The sequence below is a fragment of the Alosa pseudoharengus genome, unplaced genomic scaffold (assembly GCF_046254945.1).
Source record: "Alosa pseudoharengus isolate Yale_2024_CS ecotype anadromous, Long Island Sound unplaced genomic scaffold, YU_APseudo_1.1 YU_APseudo_1.1_scf_2, whole genome shotgun sequence".
Lineage (NCBI taxonomy): Eukaryota > Metazoa > Chordata > Actinopteri > Clupeiformes > Clupeidae > Alosa > Alosa pseudoharengus.
In genome coordinates this window covers 56,307,369-56,327,368 of record NW_027468663.1, presented here as the reverse complement: position 1 = coordinate 56,327,368, position 20,000 = coordinate 56,307,369, and the positions used below count along the sequence as shown (strand labels likewise).

Sequence of the window (20,000 nt, the reverse complement as noted above, 5' to 3'; positions counted from 1 at the left end):
AGTGTGTTTGACTGGACCAGTGTGTTTGACTGGACCAGTGTGTTTGAGCAGGAGACTTGACCAGTGTGTTTGAGCAGGGAGACTAGACCACAGCTGGACAACGAGGGGGAGAGCGAGCGAGGGATGGAATAAAAGAGATGTAGAGAGAAAAGAGGGAGAGAAAAGGGGAGTCCCACATCTGGAGAACAAGAGTTTGAAGAAAGAGGAAGCAAAGGAAAGGAATAAGATGATGGGGTGAGGGGGGGCTAGTTTGGTAAGAGGAGGAGGGGGGGGGTGAGAGAGAGAGAGAGAGAGAGAGAAGGAGGGAGGGTAGGATGGAGGGAAGGAGGGAGAGGATGTTTGGGGGGAAGCGGAACCCTGGTCAGGGAAGTGCTCTTTCCCTTTGCCTGCTTGGAACCATGCCAGAGTAATGACATCATACTAGCAGGAACATCCAGCAAACACCCCCTCCTCATACTCACACACACACACACGCACACACACACACACACACACACACACATACACACATTCACAAGGCTGACCAGCTAGGGCGGACGTGCCTCAAAGCGAGTTTTCTGGGAAATTATTTTACAGTAGCTCCACCTCTGAAGAGCCCAGTGTGTGAAACTCAAGCCTGGGTGTATTCTCCCCTAGCCCCGTGCCTCAGGAAGGCCATTGTGTTCCTCCTCAAAAAGAAAAAGTGTGTGTCTGTATTCGGGCTTTGCCTCGGAGAACACGCAGAGGTAGATGCTGTGCCATACACACACACACTTCAAGCCTACCAGAGAGCAGGAATGGAGTGAGATCTGGCTTGATTCTGGCTAGGGATGTAACGATTACCGGTATAATGATAAACCGTGATAAAAATGTTGACGATAACAATTACCGTTTTCTTTTGAAATATCATAATTATCACGGTTGATTATCACGGTGTTGAAACCGTGTGTTTAATCCTTCCCAGCTTCATCCGAGCCTGCTTTTGACATACAGTAGGCCTGGTACAATGAAGCAAAATTGGTACCCTACTGATTCTGTTGTCTAATTGATGGTTTTAACTGCGAATTGGATTAGGGTACACCTGATTTTAAAAGGCGGAACATTTTCACCGCAAAACTTGCACTGTATCATTTGCACTCTGCGTCTTTTTATGTTCGCGTGCACATTAAATCCATTCCACTCACGTTATCAGAAGAACACAGTAGCCTAAAGTTTTATTTCGAACACTTAGTTTGGTCTCACTCAGGGTAGGAATTTCACGGCGGCCAAGTTTTTGCCCCTTGCGTTGGCCGTGATGTCCCTTTGAAAATCAGAGGTTTACAGGCCACGGTGCCCTTGGTGCCCTTCTTTCAATATTCTGCTTTGCATCCTACTAATAGCAAATTGTATTTAGCCTATGGCCTGTCAAAATAATCTTAGCATTCACAGCGCAAATTAATTTCTTTTACGCAGTGGAGAAAGTGACAGCGCAAGAAAGAAAGTGCGTCTAAATTCACCTATTCTTCTCAGTTGAACTACTCGCAAAGTAGCCTACTCATCACACAGACATCACAAGTATCACATGAAAGAGCTTTTTCTCAGCTTTTAAACGATGTTAGCCGCGAATTGCTGTGCTGAATGGTTCGCGAGAAACGTAAATAATATAATTAAATTTAATCATAAATTCTACTGAATGTTTTAGTCCATCTCCCTACCCATTCCTCTCGGTGCAATACTTCACGAACCTTTCGTTTAACACACGACAAACCATATATCAGAATAAACAGCAGACCTTACCGAACATAAAGGTGTAAAGCAGTCCCCTGTACAGTTAGCCGTTCTAGAGTAATCCACTTTTGAATTTGCAGTAGGCCTACATTTCTACATGCATGGATGTCTCCAAATTTGGGCTTTAAGTTTTACAATGTGTTTAAATTGTTCCACATGATTTCATAACGGGCCAAATACAAAATAAATGTTACAAATATCGCCTATATATCGGTAAATCAGAGGACAGCTGACTAAGAGTTTGTGAAAGTAGATCACAAAATGCTAAGCATGCATCTAGGCTATTTGAGTTTCTTAAAGCTGAACTGTGCTTAAATTGTTCAATACATGATTTCATAACAGGCCAAATATAAAATAAATGTTAAATATAGCCTAGATATCTGTAAATATTAGATGTTCAGATGATTTGCAGTTCTATATAATATGTCATGTTTCATGTTTTTGTAATGTTTTATACAGTGATGCAGGTCTACTGCAGTGAATAGGCTATACAACTTTGATATTTTTTATAGCCTATGTGGCCTTTGTGCCCTCCACCAAATATGCCCAACTGAAGGCCAAGTGGCCTTGCCCCCAGAATGGTGAAATTCCAAGCCTGGTCTCACTCATTGGATCCAAATAACAGTAATAGCAACCTCCAAGTCATGGTAGGGTAAGTTAAGCGATAAGCACATAGCCAATTAAACATGAAAAACTGAACGGGACACTTTTTGAAACTATTTCAGCTTGTGTAGGCCTATCAGTGCTTTCTGAACATATTGAACACACTTTTAAAAATACCGTGATAATACCGAAAACCGTGATAATTTTGGTCACTATAACCGTGAGGTTAAATTTTCATACCGTTACATCCCTAATCCTGGCCCAGATCCTCCTCATGGCTATGGGGAATGTTGCAGGGAGTGTGTGCATGTGTGTGTGCGTGCGTGTGTGTTACAGCTAGAGCAGAACAAAAGGACTGGAGGCCTTAAACTGACACCTGTAGACTGTCACGCAAGATCTCAGATGTATTTGCACACACACACACACACACACACTCATGCATACACACACACACAAACACACACATACACACACAAACAAACAAAGTTGGAAAATGTAGATAAGAAGATAGGCAGGGCCTCTGTACTGAAGCACACGTAGGGTGCACTCGTCCTGTGTCCTTGGCTCATGCCCTGGAAATCGATCAGATTGGCGTATCCTTATACGTTAGCGCTGATGTCTGGCCAATTGGGATGTTTCTATTTTGCATTTTGCAAGATAATGATGATGAATAAGCCTAATGAAATGATGCTAGTTTCCTTCGCAAGATTAACGAGGTGGAGGGGCTAGGACAGACTCATGCAACCCCTGCTGAGGCCATTTGGTGATGTCCCGTCACGTCCCGTCATGCCTACGCCTGTCCCCTCTCGCTGGTCCTACCCCCCCCCACACACACACACACACTCCCCACATTACTCTAGCTGTTCCACCAGCACACACACACACACACACACTCCTCACATTACTCCAGCTGTTCCACCAGCACACACACACACACACACACACACACACACACTCCTCACATTACTCCAGCTGTTCCACCAGCACACACACACACACACACACACACACACACACACACACACACACACACACACACACACACACACACACACACACACACACTCCCCACATTACTCCAGCTGTTCCACCAGCACACACATACACACACACACACACTCCCCACATTACTCCAGCTGTTCCACCAGCACACACACACACACACACACACACACACTCCTCACATTACTCCAGCTGTTCCACCAGCACACACACACACACACACACACACACACACACACACACACACACACACACACACACACACACACACACTCCCCACATTACTCCAGCTGTTCCACCAGCACACACATACACACACACACACACTCCCCACATTACTCCAGCTGTTCCACCAGCACACACACACACACACACACACACACACACACACTCCCCACATTACTCCAGCTGTTCCACCAGCACACACACACACACACACACACACACACACACACACACACACACACTCCCCACATTACTCCAGCTGTTCCACCAGCTGAAAGAGTATTGATCCCCCCTTCTTTCTCTCTCTCTCTCTCTCTCTCTCTCTCTCTCTCTCTCTCCCTCTCTCTCTCTCTCCCTCTCCCTCTCCCTCCCTCCTGAGTGTGTGTAAAAGTCCAAATGTCCCTTTAACCGTGTGTGTGTGTGTTTGTCCTGTGTGTGTTTGTCCTGTGTGTGTCCCAGATGTAAAGAAGGACTGGTCAGACCATGCGCTGTGGTGGGAGAAGAAGAAGACGTGGCTGCTGAAGACGCACTGGACGCTGGACAAGTACGGCATCCAGGCGGACGCACGGCTGCTCTTCACGCCCCAGCACAAGCTGCTCCGCCTGCAGCTGCCCAACATGCGCCACATGAGGGTCAAGGTCAACTTCTCCGACCGCGTCTTCAAGGCCGTCTCCGACATCTGCAAAACCTTCAGTGAGTACACACACACACGTGCACACACACACACACACACACACACTCACACACACACAGTATTTGCCCCACATCTGGACTAGATTTAATACACCACTTCCACGGATCAGTCACAGTCACAACTCTCATTGGCCAGTCCCACCACAGCACCCAGATAGCCGTACACACACACACACACACACACACACACACACACACACACACACACACACACACACACACACACAAGCTAGCATTTCTTTGCCCCGATCAGTCTTTGTTATTGCCACTTGAAATGCCACCCAACGCAGATCATTCCTAGCAGGGCATTTGGAGAGTGACCGGGTTCCTGAATGGGAGACCACAGTGATGGGCATATGCTCACATAATGTTGACTTAGCTGTTTAATGACAACGCTGTGTCATTGATTCAGTTAAAAAAAATAGCCCTATAGCCTATCCCATGCCTATCCCATGCCTATCCTATAGCCCTATAGCCTATCCTATGCCTATCCCATGCCTATCCCATGCCTATCCTATAGCCCTATAGCCTATCCTATGCCTATCCTATGCCCCGGCCCGCGAATGAATTATCTACGGCCCCCGGGATGACATTTGATTAGTATTACAACCGGCCCGCAGGCCACAGCCGCCGGCTGCTGTTTTGCGCATCAATACTCCATTCCCCACAATGCAATGGTAGCCCACGAACTCACTGTGGCGCCGCAAGTGGGCCTCGGCTTCATTATTCATCAGTATTCAGTCAGGGCAGATGTCAACTTTCAGCTCCCCCCCTCCCCAGTGTTGTGTCATATTTTGAGGAACGTGTCAGATTTCTACAGAGCCTTCCACGCGAAAACCCGGCTAAAACACACCGTAAAAAGGCCTTAATATGGCAGCATGCAGGTCACCATTTGTCAAACTATGGGCCGCGGTCCGCAATGTGGACAATGGTCGCGGACAGAAAAGGAAAACAAACATTTCTGCAATTGGTAGGCAATACTTGTCATCAAACATAGAGGCATAGAATTAAGTTGTGGTATGAGCGTTTATTCAATGCATGCGTGTGCACGTTGGTAGCAAAGCTAAGCTTCAACCTATTGGAAGGCTATTTAATTATGAAACGACATGTAATAGAACAACGTGGATTTATGCAACTTCCATAAAAAACAGAGCACAGACTATATAAAACAATTCAATTTCAATTTAATTCAATTCAATTTATTGTGCTTATAGAGCGCCAAAACATAACACATGTATCATGGCGCTTTACAGAATGTAGGCAATCAGAGAAAGAAGGAAAGAAAGGAAGAAAAGGAAAGCAAGAGAGAGGCCCATGGGTAACAGGGGCGAGGAAAAACTCCCTAGAATTGGAGATATATATAGGAAGAAACCTCGAGCAGATCCACGACTCAAGGGCCTGACCCATCTGCCTAGGGTCAGTACATGACAGTAAGGTCTGTATACATGACAAATGCATATGATAGTCGGGTGTAGAGAATAAGACATGGTGTTAAGCACTTGAGCTGAAAGTTACAAGAGGTGGGATGATTACGTATCCGTTATGGTAATTCGTTATTCCTGATTTAGTGACAGAAAGTTCAATAGTCCAGCATTGGGATTGTCCAGGGGAAGGGAGTTTCCGAGGGGCATGTGGTGGGTTGGTGGATGGGCCAGTAATCCAGGCAGAGTTGTCATAGGCTGGTGGTGGGTCGCTAGGCTGTACGGGCCAGGAGTCCAGATAGGGGGCAGTAATAGGGCAGTCGAAAACACTGTTTGGCATTAAGTATTAAAGTCAGCCAAAAGCTATTAATTAGTCTTAGTTAAAGATAGTTAAAGATCTCCAGATCAGTGATTTACGCATGATCTGATCCGCCATTTACCATTCACAAAAGCTGGTATTGTGTTTCCTGAATCCTTACATTCAGGCATTCAAATTAAATGTAATTAAATAGCATATAAATATTCTATCAGTGTATGATGCTTGCATTAGGGAAACATCCCAAAACAACGGCACTGCTGTTGTTTTGAGAAGTATTTCTCATGCAAGCATCCTGCAACAATGCAAAAACAATGAAACTATTGTAGGCCTAATTATATTTTACATTAGTAAAGCAGTACTCTGATGTGTATGTTTTCACAAACTTTTGTAAACAATCTTAGTACTTTAAACATCGACTGTTTTGAAGTGCATGTATAGCAATATAGTATAAAAATAATAATAATTGTGATATCATTATGATAATTTGATGGGGGGTGGGAGGAGGGGGTGGGTTCATGTAGGTGGGCCCTATGACCCCAAAGTATGCCTTGACTGGGCCTCAGGTCAAAGAAGTTTGAGAAAGGCTGATGTAGACAACAAAGCAGCAAGGAGGCATCATATGATCATTTCAACAAGTTTTATGACAAGGTCGGTGAGGATGGGAAAAATCGTACATTTCTGTGCAAACTTTGCCCGCACTTCAGTCACAGTCATTATTCATTTAATCATTAAATAAAATACAGGTCTTGGTTCAATAGGTTACGTGCAGTCATTTTAATATGTTTTAATAAACATTGAACCAGTCCGGCCCTCGGCTTGTAGCAAATTAGTTTTTTTGGCCCTCTAATGTATTTGACTTTGACATCCCTGCTATAGCCTATCCCATGCCTGTCCTATAGCCCTATTGCCCTATAGCCTATCCCATGCCTATCCTATAGCCTATCCTGTAGCCTATCCCATGCCTATCCTATAGCCCTATAGCCTATCCCATGCCTATCCTATAGCCTATCCTGTAGCCTATCCCATGCCTATCCCATGCGTCTGTATAGAGGAGTTCTGTTCTGGTGCACTGCCACAGGTAGAGCCATGAGCCCCAGACCCAGCCATGTCCATCCCAGCAGAGCCCCAGACCCAGCAATGTCCATCCCAGCAGAGCCGCAGACCCAGCAATGTCCATTCCAGCAGAGCCGCAGACCCAGCCATGTCCATCCCAGCAGAGCCGCAGGGCCAGTAGGCACCACTTGACCTTCACTTTCAAATCTCATGTCACTCTTTAACACTCCCCTCACACATGTGTGTGCTCACACACGCGCGCACGCACACACACACACACACACACACACACACACACACACACACACACACACACACACACACACACACACACACACACACACACACACACACACACACACACACACACACACACACACACACACACACACACACACACACACACACACACACACACACACACACACCATGTCTCCTATGAGCAGGCAAACAAGGACCTGGATGGCTGCCATATGTGTGTGTGTGTGCGTGCGTCACGACTAGCCTTGTGTTTGCCCTTCTGCGGTCTTGAGGCGCTATATTTGAGAGCGCGAGGGGAAAGGGAGGAAAATGGCCGCCGAGGCCTCTGGCCTCATCTCCCATTTCAGATGACAGGCCCTCCTTTGTTGTGCTGCTTTCCCCGTCGTCCTGTCCTGTTTATCAAACAAACAAACACGCAGCGCAGGACAGTCTGCCTGCCCACTGATTAGGCCGTATCCTTGCATGACCGAAGCCAAAGCCCGCGTGTCCGACTCCTGTTCGCTAAACACGCACCCAGCTATCAATCTAGCTAGCTAATGACCTCTTACGCCGTGTCCATGTTTAGCAAGCAGGGTCTTAACAGGCATTTAGATGTGAGGTTCTGCCTCTATCAATATTTAGCAGTGTCCTTAAGGGCACTCTGAGTAGAGGCTACGAGGTCAAGCAGTTGACCACGATGACCTTTGACCCCCATGAGCTGAGTAGTGTTAGCATTTAGCTTAGCTGGCCTCCATGTCCATGCATGTAGGTGCAGCTGGGTGGAATCAAAGTGTAATCTGCCCACAGCTGCTTCATTTCGCTCGTCGGCCCTTTGGCAAGCGTTTCATTTGGGGACTTTTGTCTTTGTTTTGTTGCTTCTCAAACTCTTGACTGATTTTGTTTTCGATAAACAAAGCCGTACTTATGCATGCGTGGGCGTCTTGGTCCATCCGGCCGGTCATCCTCTCATCAGGAACGAATGATAAATAGACTCGCACTGGGCTATGAAAACAGCATGTATAAATAACCCGCTTCGGTGTTGACATTCATTCTGTAAATGAACAAGCTGCAGCATTAGGAGTGCCTCTACCTCGGCCTTGATAAATCTATTTTAGCCCCGCAGGGCTTCGTGTTGCATTATGGGAAAGTCGCTCGGTGACTTACGGTGTCTGAAGAGGGCCTTGCTCGTGTTCACTAATGGGGAACAAGGGGAAGCTGCATTTGTCCTCTCCTCTCTTTTTCCATCTGAGCCCGAGAACAGCGTCCCTGTGAAAAGCAGCTGATGGTTCCTCAAGCTGTGCCGGGCTGGGGAGTGCTGCATCATGGGTAATCCAGGCACGCTGTATTAGTTCAGCGTTGTCTCCCTGACGGACTCTCCTGTTTGATTTCCTGTGGCGCTCTCCGGCGCCTGCACACCAGAGCAACCTTGGAACACAAACGGGGGCAGGAAGTTAGCTTTTTTCTGTCCAGCTGGCCAGAGTTCCAGACACACACACACACACACACACACACACAGATGAGTCAGTTACACAGACAGACAGACAGAGACGGAGACGGAGATAGATTCACAGAAAGGAGCGAGAGTACTCTCGATTTCTACACGCAGCTGTGGGAGAGACAATGGCCACTCAGTATCCCAAGATATCACACACACCATGCTCGTCCACTCACACAGACACACACACACAGACACAGACACACACACACACACACACACACACATTCTGATTGATTTCCCTGAGAAATGGGATTTTCTCCTTTCCTCCCGACCCTCTCCCCTTCTCCTCCTTCTGAATCAGTTAGTCATGCAGGAGCAATGTCTGAGTGCACACATACAAGTCACGCAGCCAAGAATGCTACTGATTCTGGCGCCGAGCCGGGCCACGTGTGGCATGTGTCCGGCACAGGTTCATTACCACAACCAGCTGCTATTTTGCAGGATCACATTTCCTTCAACGCTGTCGTAGGACTCGCACTGTTCTCAAAACAGTTTGGAATGTTCCAGAAATATTAATGAGCATAAAATCGCTGCATTCCCTGTTGTATGGAGAGGAGAGGAAGGCCAAGGCTGTGTGTGTGTGTGTGTGTGTGTGTGTGTGTGTTTCCCCTCTCTCAGTACTAAACTCCCACTTTGAAGGAGGCTGCATCTCTGCCAGCAGTCATTTACTGCAATTATGGATCCTTGAGTTTCCCAGAGTCTGCCGGAGAAACCACGTCAGGTTCATGTGTGGGAGTGTTTTGTCTTTGGAAGTCATGGCCAAGGGGTTTTGTGTGTGTGTGTATTGACAAGGAATAGGGTAGCAGGAGTTGGTCACGGGATGGTTGGTCCATCTACGGTCCAGGTGTGAGAACCTGGAGCTTGGGTGTCTGTAGGCACTTGACTGTTGTGGTGTGTGTGTGAGCGCGCATAAAAGCGAGAGAGTTAGCATTACCATCAATTTGAGTGTTAGTGGTGTGTGTGTGTGTGTGTGTGTGTGTGAGAGAGAGTGCACTGCTTCAAGGCCTCAGGGTATCCCTCTCAATCATTCTCCATCACAATGGCCAGTCTCTCAGGAGTTAACAGAGGTGTGTGTGTGTGTGTGTGTGTGTGTGTGTGTGTGTGTGTGTGTGTGTGTGTGTGTGTGTGTGTGTGTGTGTGTGTGTGTGTGTGTGTGTGTGTGTGTGTGTGTGTGTGTGTGTGTGTGTGTGTGTGTGTGTGTGTGTGTGTGTGTGTGCACGTAAAGCCCTGAGTCCAAACGAGTGGCATGTCAGTGTCACAGGAGGACACCTGAGCCGGTTGTTTTTCTCGGCGTCAGAGGGAGGGCCAGCACACATTTCCCCGTCTGACCAAAGTCCAGCGTCTTCAGCATGCAAGCCAGTGGGCTTGTTGTAAAAGGTTATTCATTGGCATTAACCTAATTTGGAGAGATAAATCTTCCTCATTGGCTCTGGCTGCTGACCGGGCCTGTGGTCAGTGATTAATGTCTTCCTAGTTGGCCAAGGAGGAGGTCTGTCTCTTAAGGAGAGGAGAGATTGAAATGGAGACTGAGTGGATTTCTCTGTTCAGTCTAGCTGCAGCACACATAGATGTGCATCAGTACTAAAATAACACACATAGATGTGCATCAGTACTAAAATAACACACATAGATGTGCATCAGTACTAAAATAACACACATAGATGTGCATCAGTACTAAAATAATGTTGCTCTTGATCTCTGCAGTGGAAAGGGATCAACACTCATCCCTTAAAGGTATAGGTGTCTCTCAACACTCATCCCTTAAAGGTATAGGTGTCTCTCAACACTCATCCCTTAAAGGTATAGGTGTGTCTTTTTTCAGGTATTTCTGTAATTGTCTCTCTCTCGCTCTTTCTGGCTCTGAGGAGAACAGAGGATCAGAGACAGACATACAGGATGGGTTTAGATTTCCCTTTTTTTAGTTCCTTCCAGTGGCCTCAGGTTTGACTGTGTGTGCTGTCCCATTCTATTTTTTTACAGTCATTGGTTGTACACTTATTGGTTGGTAAATGAGTCCTTCGCTGTTCCATCAGGTTTTGGATCAAATCACCCATTAAATCTTCAGCAGGTGGTTTGCAGGGCTTAAAGTATTCAGGCGTGAGTCGGCAATTACGGTAGACTACAGTATAGTGTTGTCACGATACCAAAATTATGACTTCGATACGATACCTGCCATAAATATCACGATGCTCGATACTAAAACGATACTACGGCGAAATCCTAAGATATCTGGAGAAGAAAGGACTCATACCTCCTCCAAGTGTATTGAGTCATTTGTGTTAAATTTGGTGCACTTTTGTAGTGTGTAGGTCAATTCTGGGTTCTAAACTTCTAAACTTCCTACATAATTATTATTTTTTTATAGTCAGTAAAATAGTAGGCCTACTTTGTGTGATTAAGTCCTTTATTGTTTGTTATAGTTCATTTGACAAATGACAAACTATGAACTCAGTAAATTCCTGATGATTAATTTGATATTAATGAATGAAGTAATACATAAATCATGAATTAATTCATGTACCCTTACCGTAAAGTGTAACTTACTCTGAGACTACATACATTACCAACCTAATTCGCTTCAATTGTGTAAAATGTAATGTAAATCAGGTTTTATGGCCAAGTATACTTTGGTATACAAGGAATTTGGTCTCTGCATGTATCCCATCCGTGAATTAGTGAACACACAGGTCACACATTGAAGCACACATTAACCTGGAGCAGTGAGTAAAATAGTAGGCCTACTTTGTGTAATTAAGTCCTTTGTTGTTTGTTATAGTTCATTTACATTGTGTTGTGTTTTGGCAATAAAGTAGCTTTAAATAGCCAAACTAGGCTAGATCAAGGTCAGTGTTAAAATTACTGCATGCAAATCACTGAATGCTATGCAGAGGGGCCATCTGATGTACAGTATTGATGGGTTTCATCAGGTCCCTTTCCACAGGTGTATTAATCAAGCACCATGCAGTCTGCATTGATAATCAAGGTGCTTGATTTTATACACCTGTGGAAAGGGACTTGATGAAACTCATGAATAGGCTACCCTAGGCCTTCCCGTGTTCATGGGATTTCTTTGACAGTTGCAAAGGGGAAAATGTGAGGATAGTCTTCTTTGCGCCCAGTGTACAAGTACGACGTTCCAACCACTCAGGTCTTCGTCAGATAAGCCTACACCATTACCTGTTGCAATATATCTGTGTGCATTCCTACATTACGTCTATTTCTTTGATAACATGATTTGCTACCACGTAGGCTACTGTAACAATAAGCCGCTATTATTAGGACTCAACACGCTTTGGTGGTATTATGCTGTGGGCTTTAATTAGCGCATTTCGGGTAGCCTATCCTACATCTGGGCAATAATTATTGAACAAATTGCAGTCTACATGCCATGACAAATATTACCAGTAGTAGGCTACTGACCGAACATGAAATAGATCGTTTACAAGTTATGGTAATGTTATTCTGGCGTGAACATTGCGCTTTCATCACGTTAGCACCCTATGATTACAGCTCGTTATGTCTCGTCAAAAAGATTACAGCTCGTTATGTCTCGTCAAAAAGATTACAGCTCGTTATGTCTCGTCAAAATTCATGGATGAAGGAAGGTTCGCTTTATCCCAGATAACCATACTCGTTTCACTTAGGCTAGACTAAAACATAAGAGAAGAACTTGGCACTAACCATGTAGTCGTGTTTTCTATAGCATAATCGTTAACCTGTCGTTCTTTGAACTCTTTAAAAATGTTGGGATATGTCTGCGAGGTGTTTAGCCAAGTTCCATGCGTAGCCTACTGCTTTTAAATGACTTTGTGTACCTTATGGCTTGCCTTCACTATTCGCGATGTATCCGAAATAGTTGCAGATTTCACTGCACCTTTTGTTTTATCCACAAGGCCTAGAACTGTCGGCAAAGAACTATGTTGACGTTGGCTGCCCACTCACTCACTCAGAGCTGCCTGCTTAGACACGCCCACTTGACTAGGTGCGTGCAAGGAGCAGTGAGAGCAGCAGTTCACACAGACACAGAACGTTATTATTTTAATAAAGTATCGATTCTAAAAACGTCTGAAATCGTATCGTTTTTTGCGTGAAGGCATCGCGATACCTTTTTAGTATCGATACACAGTGCAACACTACTACAGTATATATGACGTCCTCATAGATGTCTGATAGCTTCAGGCACAGAAATGTTCATTCCTTTTAGCCCTGGGTTTGATGTTGATTATGGAAGATTTTCACTGATAATAAATAAGTTAACATGATTGGATGAGACTCCATGTGCCATAACCACTAATGGAGTATTAACTGAAAGCAAAACAATGGACTTGCCTAAAAGGACTTTGCTGGAACTAGCGCTACAGTGACCCTGCAGAAAGCGTGTTTGGACACACTTGGACACATCTTGTCTCTTGTTCCTTTCATGAGATTCATTCATTTCGGCAAGTATTTGCTGTGCTGTGTTTTTTCTTCTAATGTGATTGCATGAGGAGAAGGAGACGAGGAGGCTGTGTTCTCCTCCCCCCCCTCATGTAATGTGGTAGCGCCAGCCGGGTTCTGTTTCATGCTCACTTACTCTCTCTCACCCGCACGCCCACCCATTGTTTTGGCATGTCACGCTAGCTATAGCTTACTCTCGCTCACCCGCACGCCCACCCATTGTTTTGGCATGTCACGCTAGCTAGCGTTGGCACTCCTCCAGGCACGGCCTGGCCTCTAACCTCCCTTTCATGTACAGATGAAAAGCATATCTTTCTCCCTCTCTCTCCTCTCTTTCTCTCTGTCTATTTTCCTCCTGGGGTAAGGGTGGCATGATACACTCCCCACATGCGTGCCAGACTTCTGTCAATACACACACACACACACACACTCACACACACACACACACACACACACACACAGCTCCAGCAGGTGTTCCAGCTCCCTTCCGCCCCTAAATGAGGAAGTGTTGGCCAGGCATAGCTAGTAAACATGTTCCATTGAGTACATTGTAAACTTCACAACACGCCGTCAACCTGCAAACAGGGTCCAATACAACTCTTGCATCATAGCAAGTGAGGGATATCATCATCAGGCCTGACATTTGTTGTGACAGAACTCAAATGTTTAAGGGTTTATGAAGGCTCTCTTGTTATTCACTGCTGAGTATTGTTTTCTCCAGGGGATAAGATCCGGGGCATCTGTGGCCTACTGGTTAGGGAATCAGACTTGTGACCGAAGGGTGTCCGGTTCAATCCTTGACTGGTAGGAAAAATGTGGGTGGGGGGAGGGATTAAAACAGCTTTCCCACATTCACATCCATGGATAAGGCACCTAACCCCCAACTGCTCCCCTTGAGCAAGGCACCTAACCCCCAACTGCTCCCCGGGCGCCGGATTAAGGGCTGCCCACTGCTCCGGATGTGTAGGTGTACTCTTAGTGTGTGTGGGCTCCCAGCTCACTGCTCCAAGTGTGTGTGTGTGTGTGTATGAATGTGTGCACACTACACCTGGATGGGTAAAATGCAGAGAACAAATTTCCTCACAGGACAACCCCCGTCCCCTTTAAGATGGTTGGCGTTTTTGCATATGACTGGTGTATGGGTATCATTTGAGGTGCTTTTGATAAGAATGCAAGGTTCCAGTAAGAAATTTCCAGTTCCAAAAGCGGAAAAGCTAGAACCTAGAACCACCTTAATCTCCATGCAGAGTGTCAGAGCACCTGCTGGAAATCCAAACTTATACTTATACTAATTTTGCTGTTGCTTTTATCCAAAGTGATTTTTTTATGTCAATTATCCCAAGGGCTCCCCAGAGCAACAATGGGTTAAGTGCAATGCTCAAGGGCACAATGGTGGTCTATCGCCAATATGCTACCACTGTCCCGTAACATGCTAGCACAGTTCCTTAGCCACTATGCTACCACTGTCCCATAACATGCTAGCCCAGTTCCTTAGCCACTATGCTACCACTGTCCCATAACATGCTAGCCCAGTTTCTTAGCCACTATAATACTACTGTCTCGTAACATGCTAGCCCAGTTTCTTAGCCACTATGCTACCACTATGCCCCTTAACTGGAGATGCAGAACCCACACCAGCGGTCTGGTCCAGCAGAGTGCAGCACTGGTTCCCTGTAGACCCCTCTCAGGTCCTCCTGGCCAGGAGCCTAGTCACAGCAGAGCACTGCGCTGCGCTGGCTCCAGCATGCCTCACACACACACATGGCTGTATAAGGCCAGAGAGCCGACCCATACGCCAACAGGGAGGACGGGAGAGAGAGAAAAGACAGAGGTGTGCAGAGAGCGATAGAGAAGGAGGGGGGCTGTGAGAGAGAGAGGGGGGGGGGGAGGGGGGGGGAGGGGGGTAGGGGGAGGGGGGGAGAGAGAGAGAGGGGGAGGGGGGGAGGAAAAAAGACAGAGGTATGTATGCATGTAGAGAGACCGATGGAGAAGGAGAGAGTGTGTGTGTGGGTGGGGGGGGGCAGAGAAAGAAGAGAAAAGACAGAGGTGTGCATATGTAAGGGAGGAATGAGAGAGGAGTGAGGGTGCGAGATTGTAAGAGAACGAGGGAGCAGTAGAGAAGAAGTGTGTGAGGGAGAGAGAGAGAGAGAGAGAGAGATACACCATCTGGTAGTCCTTAAAACCTCTGGAATGCTTTTGCTTTAGTAACTCAAGCTAAACAAGCAGCCCTGGCCAGAGCCCTGCGCTCTTACTCTCTGTCCCCTCCATCACGCTCCGCTCTTACTCTCTGTCCCCTCCATCACGCTCCGCTCTGACGCCCTGCTGTCCCGTCCAGTCCACATGCAGCCGGTATTGCAAGCCCGCGCTGGGAAGGCCTGGAACAAATGATGCGTTCCAGTTGTACTCGTGGGTCGTTATCCCAGTTACGAGTAGGAAGTTGCAATTTAAATGCTCCCCAACTCGTAATTCCTCCTCGTCAGCTTGTTCGAAGTACCCGAATTTTCAATTTCCAAAATGGCTGCGTCATTTTACAGTAAATTAGTGTTGTGGAAAATACGCTATTTATTACCACTCCTTTCCTATTTGTGTCAAATTAAATTAGTCGTTGAAACAATTGGCTTTGTGCACTGGGTAGCGACAAACTTTAGTTTTTGGCTTACGGTGGGCAAACCCATTTCCAAAGATGCGTGCTTCTGTTCCAACAAACAGAAAACAGAAAAAAAGATAAGATATACAATGTACGCGAGTGTTTTAAGCTTCTTAAAACCGTAGGAGCTAATCTGTGTACCAATCTGCTCGGTTTCAAGTCGATATAAAAACGATTTTAGCTTCCAGCTTTTTCCTAAAAACACCAGCCTACGTACGCAGTGGCTGCACAGAATAAGGAGTGAAGGAGGTTTGGTGCCTGAGCACACGTTTTGGTACAACTGAAGCACTCATCTTCAGGTGCTTTTTGACAGCGATGACGACGAACAGGAAATGGGTTTGCCCACCGTAAGACAAAAACGGAAGTTCATCGCTACCTACCACAGAGCTAATAGTGTCCAACCTCTATCTGTTGCTATATTGCTATGACTTTTGTTTGTGTAGAATACTGTGTAGTGCATCATTATGAATTAGTATTGCCATATCTGGTAACAGTCCCAGACAGACAATTGCTAACGGGTAGCAGGTAGCATCTAGTTCTTACGACTTGTTACAACCGGAGCGCAGTCAGTTGGGGTCAGCTAGAGTGTGATGCAACCAGTTCCCAGTTAACACTTACAAGGCAGATGAAATGCAGCAAAAGACAGCGGAACAGTAGGTGGCAGTTCTGGCAGATTTTCCTCTAAACAACTTCCCTGCTCGTTCTCTCTCTTTCTCTCCCTCCCTCTCTCCCTCTCTCTCTCTCCCTCCCTCCCTCTCTCTCCTCTCTCTCTCCTTCTCTCTCTCTCTCTCTCTCTCTCTCTCTCTCTCTCTCTCTCTCCCCCACCAGTTCTCTTTTTCTGGATACGCATAACAGTAAACTGTAAACTGACAGCTTCTAGGCTGGATTTCCTGACAGCAGATTCATCATTTTTGTTGATCTTCCTTGGCTGCGTCTCCCCGCCACCTGACAGCAATCCCAGCTATGGCCATAAATTCTCTGGCGTGGCGCGGCGTGGAGCGGCTGCTGATGTGTCCCGGCGTCTTTCCCTGTTCCGTACCATCTCTCAGTTCCAAGGGAAGAGGGGAAAATGGGATCGTTGAAGCTCTGTCTGGTTTGGTCATTTGAAAGGTGTGTGTGTGTGTGTGTGTGTGTGTGTGTGTGTGTGTGTGTGTGAAGCTACTGATTGAAATGGGGCTTTTTGGTTCAGCCCTTGTTTATGAGGGAAACGGACATCCAAACAGGTACATGACTGTTACAGGTACATCTCTCTAGGTAGGTATGTGTGTGTGTGTGTGTGTGTGTGTGTGTGTCATTAGTTATCTCATATTTTGGGATGGGTTCATTTTGGCAGGCCCTGAGCTCAGATAGTAGATTCCCCAGAAAAGGCATCAGCAATTCTGGCATTTACTGGACTACGTTGCATGGTGGTTTAGAGTTGTGCTAGAATGATTTGTTGGGTTACCGTTTACTCTTGAAAATATGTGTGTGAGTGTGTGTGTGAATGCTGTCTGAAGATGGAGGCCCATATTTGGGGAAGAGAAGAGACGGGTTGAAATATGGGACTAGGGATTCCGATTGAGGATTTGTGATTTTCCATTTCATTCCTGCAGCTGTTTGTGATTGTGTCTCTCTTTCTTACACACACACACACACACACACACACACACACACACACACACACACACACACACACACACACACACGTTGTTGGCAAGATGCTTAAATAGCTCTGCTCCCTGTCTGTGTGTCCCCTCTTCCTGGCCTCCCCTTCAGTGGAGTCTGCTGCTGTCCGTGTGTGTGTGTGTGGGGGGGGGGGGGGTGTGGGTGTGTGTGTGTGTGTGTGGGGATGTACTGTATGTGTGTGTGTGTGCGTGTGTGTGTGTTTGTGTATCGAGGTTTATTCCAAACGTGCAGTTTGCATGGCCCCAAATTGTTCTCTTTCCCGGAGACGGGTGACACAGCAGGTCTGTGTCTGGTCTTGTGCTCTCTGTACTTGATTTCCCTGCTCAGTTCTGTCCACATAGACCCCCACCCCAACCCCCTCCTCCATCACGGTCATTTAGTTCAGTTCAGGTCAGTTTTGTCCACATAGACCCCCAACCCCCTCCTCCATCACGGTCATTTAGTTCAGTTCAGGTCAGTTTTGTCCACATAGACCCCCAACCCCCTCCTCCATCACGGTCATTTAGTTCAGTTCAGGTCAGTTTTGCTCTGGTCATTCGGATTAGGAGGGTAAAGAGGACCTGTCCTGATGTAAATATGACACAGACTCAGTTTGGAGACGCTGGGATCGATTGTCCAATGACGGGCCATAACGAGCTTTTCTGTTTTTGTTTCTCTTGCCTGTGAACTTGGACTCTGTATCAGAGTGGTAAGTGGGTGTGACTAGATCTCCTTTTCGCCTTTCCTCCAACTACACTGGGACTGCCTGTCTGGGTTATGAGTTGGATTGGAAGCATCACGGTGTACACCCCAAAATGGTTCTGCAGAAGGCTGTGTGGAAAGTTTCAACTGGGCGTCTGTCCCAGCATGTCTCATATTCAGTCCCATAATCGCGCTCCTATTGCAAGATGAGCATGCTGATGAGACTGGAAGCCTTCTGCCACACGACGACGGCTTTGAATTTATATGGTGATTTCATAATCGCTTACTATGTCCTCTTGTAGCTGCTCCAGTGTTTAAATGTGACAGCGGACATTTGTAGCGATGACATATGAGGTCGAACAAAGTCAATTAATGTGTGCCATGACACGTGGTTCAGTATTGGTGACCCACATGTGATATAAAATTGAAGTTAAAGTTGGCTCTGATTCCCAACGGTGGGGTCAGGAATCAAACTTGGGTCGAATGATTGTCAGGCGGTAGCTGCTACATCATGCTCATTCCAGCCAGTGTTTTGTCCCTGAACTATGATTTAAGCTCTGCAAATATATCACCAAGGCCTGGTCTTCTCCACAGCAGGTTTCCACAAGTGGCAGGCTTTCCTGCGTTGAATCCTCAGTTGGGTAGAGCAGAGGCAAAGAGCCCTTTCACATGGGCAGTCCACCTCAGGAATGGTTCAGGAGCTGACTATTTGTCAGGGAGAAGTGGTCTGTTTATACACACATTGCAGTGAGTTTAAGCATGTAGCCTTGATTAACTCTCTCTCCGTTTGTCATTTCCCCACTCTTCCCTCTCCCCCTTTCCTCTCCTCCTCTCCCTCTCTCCTCCTCTCCTCCTTTCCTCTTCAATCTCCATATCTCCTCCTCTCCCTCTCCTCCTCTCCTCCTTTCCTCTTCAATCTCCATATCTCCTCCTCTCCTCCTCAATCTCCATATCTCCTCCTCTCCTCCTCTCCATCTCTCTGTCTCTTACTTACACCCTTTTTCATGTTTTCTTACTCTCTCCTTTTCTTCCCTCTCTTTTGGTCCTGGCCTCTCCCTCTCTCCTCTTCATCCTTCTTCTCCTCCTCCTCCTCCTCCTCCCCGTCTCCTTTCTCAGATATCCGTCACCCGGAGGAGCTGTCTCTGCTCCGTAAGCCGCGTGACCCCAAGAAGAAGAAGAAGAAGCTGGAGGAGGTGGAAGAGGACCCACTGGAACTGGAGGGACCCCTGCTCACGCCTGGATCAGGTAAACAAACAAACAAACAAACAAACAAACCAAAATAACCCAGCCTCACTCCCATCAGTGAACAGAGCTATAAGGCAGAAGCTCATCGGAAGAACGTTGGGAACGTTTGATGGGAACGATGGGAACGTTCCACGCGGTCCAGTGCTTGGGTGCAGCTGTCCCATGAAGCAGACCAGGGGTGTATGATATGATAGGGAAGGCAGGGCGTAACTGCAACTGATGATTATGGTCATAGTTGATTCATCTGTCAATTATTTTCTTGATTGATTATTTTTTTGATCAATAAAAAGTCAGAAAATAGTGAAAAAATCATGTCTCTCAGTGTTTCTGCAACACTGCAGTTTCTGCAACACTGGCATTAGCATTAACAACAGGACTGTTAGCCACATCACTCCCCAATGCTCAGTAGGGGCGTTAGCATTAGCAACAGGACTGTAAGCCACATCACTCCCCAATGCTCAGTAGGGGTGTTAGCATTAGCAATAGGACTGTTAGCCATGAGCTGGGGCTTCCCAGTATGAATCC

General features: G+C 46.5%; 1 protein-coding gene across 4 annotated transcripts in view; it reads left to right on the top strand.

The window, feature by feature from the left end:
• The window catches only part of fermt2 (FERM domain containing kindlin 2), a 69,975-nt gene that overhangs the window by 21,998 nt on the left and 27,977 nt on the right, over window positions 1-20,000 (top strand). For all 4 annotated transcript variants that reach the window (XM_076295587.1, XM_076295590.1, XM_076295589.1 and 1 more), the window contains exons 3-4: window positions 4,036-4,269; window positions 19,347-19,475. In XM_076295587.1, the coding sequence (XP_076151702.1) occupies window positions 4,036-4,269; window positions 19,347-19,475 (363 nt within the window). The remainder of the gene's footprint in view (window positions 1-4,035; window positions 4,270-19,346; window positions 19,476-20,000) is intronic.